Source organism: Lonchura striata, chromosome 15, assembly GCF_050655825.1.
Source record: "Lonchura striata isolate lonStrDom1 chromosome 15, ASM5065582v1, whole genome shotgun sequence".
In the NCBI taxonomy this organism is placed as follows: domain Eukaryota; kingdom Metazoa; phylum Chordata; class Aves; order Passeriformes; family Estrildidae; genus Lonchura; species Lonchura striata.
In genome coordinates, this window is record NC_140717.1 from 2,537,790 (window position 1) to 2,546,612 (window position 8,823).

At 42.0% G+C, this 8,823-nt stretch overlaps 1 protein-coding gene across 1 annotated transcript in view; it reads left to right on the forward strand.

Annotated features, from left to right (window-relative positions):
* LOC146765976 (TOG array regulator of axonemal microtubules protein 2-like) overlaps positions 1-8,823 on the forward strand; it is a 70,297-nt gene that overhangs the window by 41,318 nt on the left and 20,156 nt on the right. The window contains exons 4-7 of the mRNA XM_085592816.1: positions 170-273; positions 1,630-1,834; positions 7,187-7,403; positions 8,450-8,536. Coding sequence (XP_085448942.1) covers positions 170-273; positions 1,630-1,834; positions 7,187-7,403; positions 8,450-8,536 — 613 coding nt within the window. The remainder of the gene's footprint in view (positions 1-169; positions 274-1,629; positions 1,835-7,186; positions 7,404-8,449; positions 8,537-8,823) is intronic.

The following is an 8,823-nucleotide window of genomic DNA, read 5'->3' on the forward strand; positions in this document are numbered from 1 at the left end:
GAAAGCAAAGAGTTGGCATCACTGAATCTCTGGTCTGTTTCCTTCTGTAAGTTAGGAAATGTTTCCCTAAGCCTTGATAGCAGTGATCCCGGTTCTAACTGGTGTTTTAAACAGGGAATTTCCTATTTTATATTCTAAAGATGGATGGGGTTTCTCCATGTCTTTGTAGGAGATGGAAAACCAGAAGAGTGAATGCCCAGCTGTCAAGGAGCCAGTGGAGAAGAGGAATGATGGCCCCAAGAAGCCCCAGGCCACGATGTCTTCTAGCAAACGGTACTGAGCACTTTTGTGAGATGTGACCAAGCATATGACAAGTTTTACATGCCTCTCCCTCAGGAAAATCTTTCTGACAGAGATGACCAGTGCCAGAGATTGTTTCCTTTCCCTACAAATGCTCTAGGATAAAAAATATCTACCTCTGCATTACACTGAACACAACTTCTCTGGAAGGGTTTTCACAAAAATGGAGAGACAAAAAGACACCCATTGGTTGCAGCTCAGACAATCCAGTGCAGTGGCAAGGGCGGTGTTGTGGAGGCTATGACAGGGCCAAGTTTCTGCTGCCTGACTTGAGACAAGTAAATTCAACCAAGGCTTTTTTCATCTGAGTAGAGTCTTTTTTAGATGGATGTTTTGATGAGAAGTCCCAGTCTAGAAGCAAGATGCCATTCCACAAAGATGCAGTTCTCACCATGTGGTTTGGCCTGGCTGAGTCATGGTTTTCTTACCCTCAAGCAGTACCAAGTTTGAGTAGTAAGTAGCAAGGCAATTCCTGAGCAGCTTTGGTCAACAGGTGTCTCAATGTGGACTTTTTGTCTTGATATTCCCGTCCTTCATATAGTTTACTTGATGGACAGCATGTTTGGTTTATTTCCCCCTGTGCTGCAATCAGCATTTAAGACAGGAATTTGGTCCTCGCTGTCTCTTCATTCCAATGGCAGAGCTACTTGTACCTGTTCTCCTCTGATAACAGAGGGTATTTATTTAGCCCTGTCACACTCAGTGGTGTCAGGAAAGTGACCACGTGCCTCAGTAGCATCTTCCCGTGCTCATGGATGAGACAGGTTGATCGAGGAGAATTGTTCCCAGTGGGGTTGTTAAGCTGTGGATCTAGTCTCTAGGGAAGCAAATGAAATGTGAGCATAGTTCTGGGATGTCTGGCTTCTGGTTTTATCTCTGTTACTGATTTTCTGGATCCTTCACATATGGCCCTGTTCATCTGCTCAGATGCATCTGAGTTACTTTTCCAAATTGTCATGGCTGGTTGTAGAGGCACTTCTCCGGAGTGATGAGTTTCCTTATTATAAGACACACGCATCCCATATGAGGAGGCATTTAAACTTGGAAGTAGCATCTCTCTTTCCCCACAAAGCAATGTGAGCAGTGCACCTTGGAAGCCATCTGAAGATAGATCAGATGCATCTCATCCTTGGTTTTCCTGAGTGAGAACTGGCGAGAATGTTACTAGCAGTTTGTCTCCTGTAATGATTGTCACAAGGTCCACGTTGTTCTTCAGAGCCTCATGTTTTTCTAGCTTGAAATCACATCATTAGGAAAGCTCAAGATATTTGCTCACATTTAACTGAAGCTATTATCACCAAGAGGTTCTAATTTGGTTTTGTTTTCCAGGGTGGAGTCTACTTCTGATGGACACCTCTTACACCATGCAAAAGTCCAGGCCACGTTACCTGCAGCTGCAGAAGAGATGGAGCCACTCCACAAACTTTACCAGCTCCTGGAAGCCAAGGGGTTTCAAACACGGCTGGAAGGAGTGGCACTCCTCCTAGAGCTGTGCAAAAACAGCCCCCAGCTAATCTCCAATAACATTGTCCAAGTATGTAGGGTATTTTCATTATTCCTTTCCTTTAGCTCCTTTCCCAAGCCTGTAAAGGTAATTCAGTGTGTCTTGGCACAACATCCTGGCTGTTTGGGACAGGCTGGTCCCTCTTACCCAGACAAATTTAATTCAGGTCCAGGCTTCAGGACAAGTTATTTCAGTCCAGCTGTATTTGTCTGGCAGGTGCCTATTGATGCTGTTCATCAGATGATGACAGAATTTTCTTCTGGTGCAACTGCTGCTGTCTCCTACTCCCAGTTGGGTTAATTGAAGGGAATTCAGCCACTGAAAGCATGGAAATTACAATCCAGATTAAAAATGGGTTTGCATGGGGAACAGAAGTATCAGGCCGGGTTTGTTTAAACCCAGGATTTTTTAAAGAATACATCTGTAGACTCCATCTTGTCTTGCACAGGCACAACTCTGGCTACTCATTTCCATCCTTGTCCCTAATCCTCTTGGTAAAGACAGTGCTCACCCTTCTTGGGGGGCTTTTTATTCTCTTTGAAAAGGAGGAAAACAGCTAAGAACAGATCTCTGCCTTCTCCTCCCAGTAACTGCTTGTTAGAGGGAAATGCCGCGGGAGACAAGACTCATGCTATCATGATCATCAAGTCTCAGTTTATTGTGACAGATTACACAGTTTATATATGTTCGTTAATTAGCTCATACATATTGCAAAAGCCAAGCTCATGATTGGTTGCTATGTGACTTGTACTATTATCTTAAAAGTATCTTTATGATCTATACATGCCTGTCCAGCTGGCCTTGCAGTTAGAACAGCTTAGTACCCCTTTGTTCTTCTCTATCTACTTCTACATACCAAGCAGTTTCAATATCCTGCTTTCTGCACACCATCTACTCTTCAGGGCCATGCGAACTTTGCAGCAGTCACGTAGCCCTCCCTATTTGGATTAATTTTACAGTATCATGTCCCTTGTCGTTCAACCATTCCTCTGTCAGGCTCTCTTCATCTCCCCCGTTTTCCTTTTGTACAAGAAGGTGTGCATTCAGCATTTTCTGCAAAAGCTGCTGCATCAAGCCTTGCAAGCAAGTAAACACACAGGGCAAAACAAACAAAAGTATCACAATTATGCTTAGAACTATTATGCCGTATTTGATAATGTCTCTTAACTATGGTCCAATCCCCAATCCTTTTAGCTATCTTTTTAAACCTAATCTATCCTCTACCTTTAACTGTTGAGTTAGCTCGGTCAATTTTCGTATTTGCTTATGGATAGATGTAGCGTGATCAGAAAAGTTCATACAGCACATTCCTTCAAATTCTTCACAACTATGACCTTGGGCTAGAAGAAGTAAATTAGTGGCAGCTGCTCTGTTTTGCAGAACTGCATGACAGATACTACCTATATTTGTGGAAAGCTCACTTAACATTTTAGATGAAATATTAATTTATTTTTCTGTCCAGTAGGCTAGGATTTTTAATTGTGTGAGAGCTTGCACTGAAGCAACTCGTGGGGTGAAAAATGAGGTTAGTATTACAGAAGTGCACCCCACTTCATATTTCTCATGGTTTTGATTGTTCTGTTTAACATGAAAGGAACAAACTTAATTCTAAATACAAACTATATTTATGATAAACTTAATGTTATGCTTTTGATTATCTAATTGATTGTCCCTCTTTTTCTTTTGCCATTGAAAAGCAATGGTAAAATGAACAGAAAAATCACAGGCATTACTAAAACTCATTAAAACTTAGTAAAAAAAGTCTATAACATAATTAAAAACACACTTATGAAAAAACCCAAAGTCTACAATCTTCTGTGGGTGAAACACAAATCTTTGCACAATCCACTTTTGCTGTGCATCCTCTGATTTACTTGTGGAGAGATTAGTGTTCTCTTGAAATTGATAAGTTTAACATTCTTCAATGAAATCTATCCAGATTCTGCACCTGCTAAAACACAAACAAACTCAACACTCCCCACAGGGACTGGAGGGTCCTCTCTCAATTCTGTTTCCTAAAATTTGCATGAAGAAATGGAAATATCAACATCTTTATAATAAACATGAAAAAACATCAAGAACAAAACAATGCATATAGTAAAGAAACTAACAACAAATAAAAATCAATCAGATAATACACAATTAATATTACATATAAAATCACAGTTACCAAGTGCTACACTATCAAATTGTCATCCCAGAGTCTGCAGCAGCTGATAAACCTTAAAACAACAGAGATTTGGATAAAACATGTCCGGATCATGTCTCTCCAAAACTCCCTTTGAGGCTCAGCTGCCTTACATGGTCAAATTGTCAAGCCAAAAGGACTTGAATACTTTTTGATGCAGAAAACACCTGGGTCAATCACACCATCCACGTAGAGCCAGAGCTTGGCCAGAGCTCAAACTCTAATTGGAGGATATGTTTTAACACATTATAAAACAAAAGTCCTAGAAATAACAGTTATAAGTAAAAAACCTTATTATTAAAACTTTATCAAACTATCAAATAATTGAACCTGTCTAAAATCTCTTTCAAGACAAAAATTCTCTAAATACAACAAACCCTTTCTTCAGAAATCTGAAAATTTGAAGTCTGAAATCTTGAACTAAAATTTGGACAATGAATTTTTAAAGGAAGATGAATTGCAGCTGCATAAAAGATTGGATAAAGAAAACACATGAGTAGTTAAAAAATCAAAAACACAGGATCCTGAAAAAATATCTTGTAATCAATCACCTAAAGAGACAATAAAACATATGAAAACTGACTGTAAATACTATAACAACACCTTAATACCTTAATACCTTAATAATAATTCTTATCACAAAAATCAGACAACTCACATTTTATGATTAACCTATTAACAGGAAATGTTTAAAATAGTTTAAGCAAATCCTTTTAAAGCACTCATATAACATTAGTAACAATCACTACTTATCATTACTTACAAAAACTTAACAATCACTATTTATCGTATTATCTATAAAACTTAAAAATCACTATTACTTATATTATTATCTATAAAAACCCAAAGACGGAGATTACAAACTCAATACTAAAATTCCATCAGATGACATTTTCTCAACTCTTTGTTTTCAGAGACATTTTTGGTAATTAAATCATTACTAACATTTCTATCTTTATACAGTGATTTTTATCCATATCATATTTGAAATAACATTGATTCACATAATGTTCATCCTTCTTGGTATCTTGGAAAACACTCGGTACTGCTGTACTTTTTCATTACGTCTTCTGACTCTTGTAAGAAATTGGGAAGATGCTGTTGAAATTTTTGCTGTAGTGTTGCGATCCCGCCACCGGCGGCGCTGCTGCTCTCGGCGTTGTCGCTGCCATGGCAACCAGGACTGTGCCGCCATCTCCGCCGCCATTGCTGGGCGCTGCGGGGAGATGAGGGGCGGCGCCGCCTCGCTCCCGTCCTTGTTGTGTCACCTTGTGGATGGGAGAAGAGACACCCCCGCCACGGCCGCGCCCCGCCTGCTCCGGCTCCAGCGCGGCTGAGCCCCAGGAACGCCCCTCTCCCCCCTTGCGCTGCTGCTCGGCAGCAAGGAGCCTTCCGTCTCTCGGCTGATGTCCGCTCCGCCCCGGGCTCGCCTCCGGCTCGGTGCTGGCCGGCCCCGCTCTGTCTGGCCCCGCGCCTGCTCCGTTCTACCTGATTCCCGTTCACAAAAAGTGAATTTGGGATCCCAGTCCCGTTGCCATAAAGCAATTTGGATCTCAATTTCCAGCACCTCAATGCTACTAGTGTCTATGGGAGGTACAGGCATTTCAGAAGCAGAGATGGGAATGGGAAAATTTGTGAGAACCGGAGGGTTTGGCTCACTGGAGAGAAGCGAGGATTTACATTCCTTATTTTTCTCCAGAGCTGTCCGTATCACTTCCACCGCCCTCTTTTCTGCCTGACACATTAACAATTCGTTATCAACCACTCTCCAAAGTTTACTCATTTCCTTGCCCGGTTTATCCTCATCTAACACTAATTCCCACAACTTATCCCTATATCTCCTCCATTCGGAAAGTTCATGAACACTATGGGGGTTAACGAAAAAGCCGTAAGACTCAGCATGATGCAATAGCGAAGGGAGATCCTTATCTAAGTCAATCCCCCTAATCTGCCTTTTTCTAAGAGAAGCACTAAATAAATCATATGCTGCTTGCCTTTCCATGATTACGTCGGTACCATTGCTGGCTCCTTCAGGCTTCGGCAGCACGTATCGGCTGAGCCCGCTTCTACGGTCACTCAGGGCGCGGAGCAGAGCGTTTTGCCTCTTCTCTTTATTTTCGCCGTCCTTCCAGCTGCAGGACCCGAACCCCAACGCAGCACCTCTCTCGCCTTAGGCTCGGATCAGGTCCCTGCTTTCGGGCGCCAGTTGTTAGAGGGAAATGCCGCGGGAGACAAGACTCATGCTATCATGATCATCAAGTCTCAGTTTATTGTGACAGATTACACAGTTTATATATGTTCGTTAATTAGCTCATACATATTGCAAAAGCCAAGCTCATGATTGGTTGCTATGTGACTTGTACTATTATCTTAAAAGTATCTTTATGATCTATACATGCCTGTCCAGCTGGCCTTGCAGTTAGAACAGCTTAGTACCCCTTTGTTCTTCTCTATCTACTTCTACATACCAAGCAGTTTCAATATCCTGCTTTCTGCACACCATCTACTCTTCAGGGCCATGCGAACTTTGCAGCAGTCACGTAGCCCTCCCTATTTGGATTAATTTTACAGTATCATGTCCCTTGTCGTTCAACCATTCCTCTGTCAGGCTCTCTTCAACTGCTTTTTCCCTTTTTCCAGAAAAAGGTGCCTGATAATGTGGCTGTCAAGTGGACTGAACCTGCTCTAATGAGAGTTGTACAGTACATTACATTTCAGAAGTTCACCTGTTAGTTAGAGATCCTGGAAGAGTTGATCAGAGCCCTGCACTTCTCCAGACACAGATTCTGAGACAAACAAAACTTATATCTCCTCCAGCCATAGTTTTGGCAAAATCATAATTGCCCTCAGTACGTGAGGCAACCATATAGAAAAATGGGCATTGTAAATATCTGCTTCCTTACTTGTAAAGCAAAGGAAGCCTTTTTCATTAATAAATTGAATTGATTTAATGATTTATAGTGGAGAGAAATACCATAGGAACTATTTTGTCCCCAACCAAACCACTTAAAAACAGAAGAAAATCTTTCAAGCAGCATGAGGTTGCACAACCATTCCAGTGAGTGGCCCACAGGAAAACAGTGAAATTGGGCAAGCAAGTGCTGACCTGAGAGAAAGGATCTTCTGAGTGCTGCAGCCACTCTTCAAACAAGGACATTTTAATCCAGCTTTCATGTTGTTTGTTCTCTTCACAGATTTTTGATTATTTTGTCCTGAGAATATGTGACAGCCACAAGAAAGTGAGGCAGAAGGCGCTGGATGTGCTAGCTGAAATCATAGGGCTCCTGGATGATGCCATGAACCCTGTGATGATCCGTTTGGTAGAAGGAATAGCAAAGAACCTGAGCTCAAATGATCCCGGGGTTCACGCTGCGGCTATGAGAGCACTGGAAGAATCAATTGCTCATTTAGGTGAGGCTGACCCCCAGCATGGACTCTCCTCAACTGCATCTCTGCCTCTCCCACACAAAGAGAACACTGAGTGCCTTGATAGCTGCTGTTGTCTGTGGAATGCTCCAGCTGACACCCACCAGAAGCTGTGGAGGTGCAGCCCCTTATGCACCAGTCCCCAAACAGGCTTGAATGTGATCAGCAATTCCCAAAAGTCCCAGGAGCCCTTGGCTCTGTGCTGCTTGTCTGAAGAGCAAGTCCTGGACTACAGCTTTGCTACAATTCAGAGGCAAAGGGGTTTTGGAGTTTGCTTGGGCCCCATCTGACTTCCCAAATGAACAGCTTGGCTGTTGGCATGAAGGGACACTGGCCCATCAGAGCTTCTGCAGAGCAGCCATCTGGAAGGCTCTACATTATAGGCATTAGCTGCCTATTTTCCCTCTTTCTTCTTTGTTTTCTTTTTTCAAAGGGGAACTTACAATTCACCAAGTTAATTTATTTATAACAAATCTAAATCCAGATGTCAATGGTGCCTTGTTCAACATATTGTTTTGTGTGGGGCAAGATTGCTCTAGCAAATATCTACATGGGCACTGGCTGCTCTAAATTCCTTTGCCACACAGATTTATGTCAGCTCTGAAAATGACTGAAAAATGGAGTGTTGAAGAGGCAGGTCTCCAAGGGGCATTTCCACTTTCTCCTGCTCAGCTGCTTTGTGAACTCAGGAACTGCCTGAGTCCCAAGGATGGGGTTCTTCCTTTTTGCTGTGGGATACAAACCCTTTTCACTGCTTACATGTGGCCGAACTCTTGAGATCCCTGATGTGAAATGTTTTAACATAGCTCCTGGTACAGAAGACAAGCTTGAATTTACAAATGTGAAAGGAGAACTTTTCTTTTGGGATCTTAAACCCTGCCAAGTAGGCTGGAAGGAAAGATGAAAAGGATTTAAAAATCAGCAGAAATTTACTTTCTTGTATAAAATGGGGTTGCCCCTGACCTTTCCCTCCTCACTGTCTTTTCCTATGACCTCAGAAGAGTGAGCAAAAACATATGTTTCATTTGTAGATAAAATATCACTGATGAAAGAGTGCAGCAATCAATGGAGCCAAATGAGTGGCCAAGCTCTGCTGGATGTCGCAGATTGTATCGCAGGTATGGCCTCCAAATATACTGTTAGTAGCAAATTTTTGTCTTTGTTTGATATAGTTCAGTTCAGAAAATGAGCAGAGAGCAGATTTCAGAAACAATGTGAGAAAAATACTTGCGTTTTGGTTAAATTTCAATCTGCTTGTGTAGCATTTTTCTCTCTCTATGCCCCTATTTCAGTGGACATTATAAGAAAAAATGCCATTAACATTGGAGAGGAAATGCCATTAAAATGTGGAGATGCCCAAATGCCACGGCAATGGGGTCTGGGTAATTCTCTAAGACACGCTGAA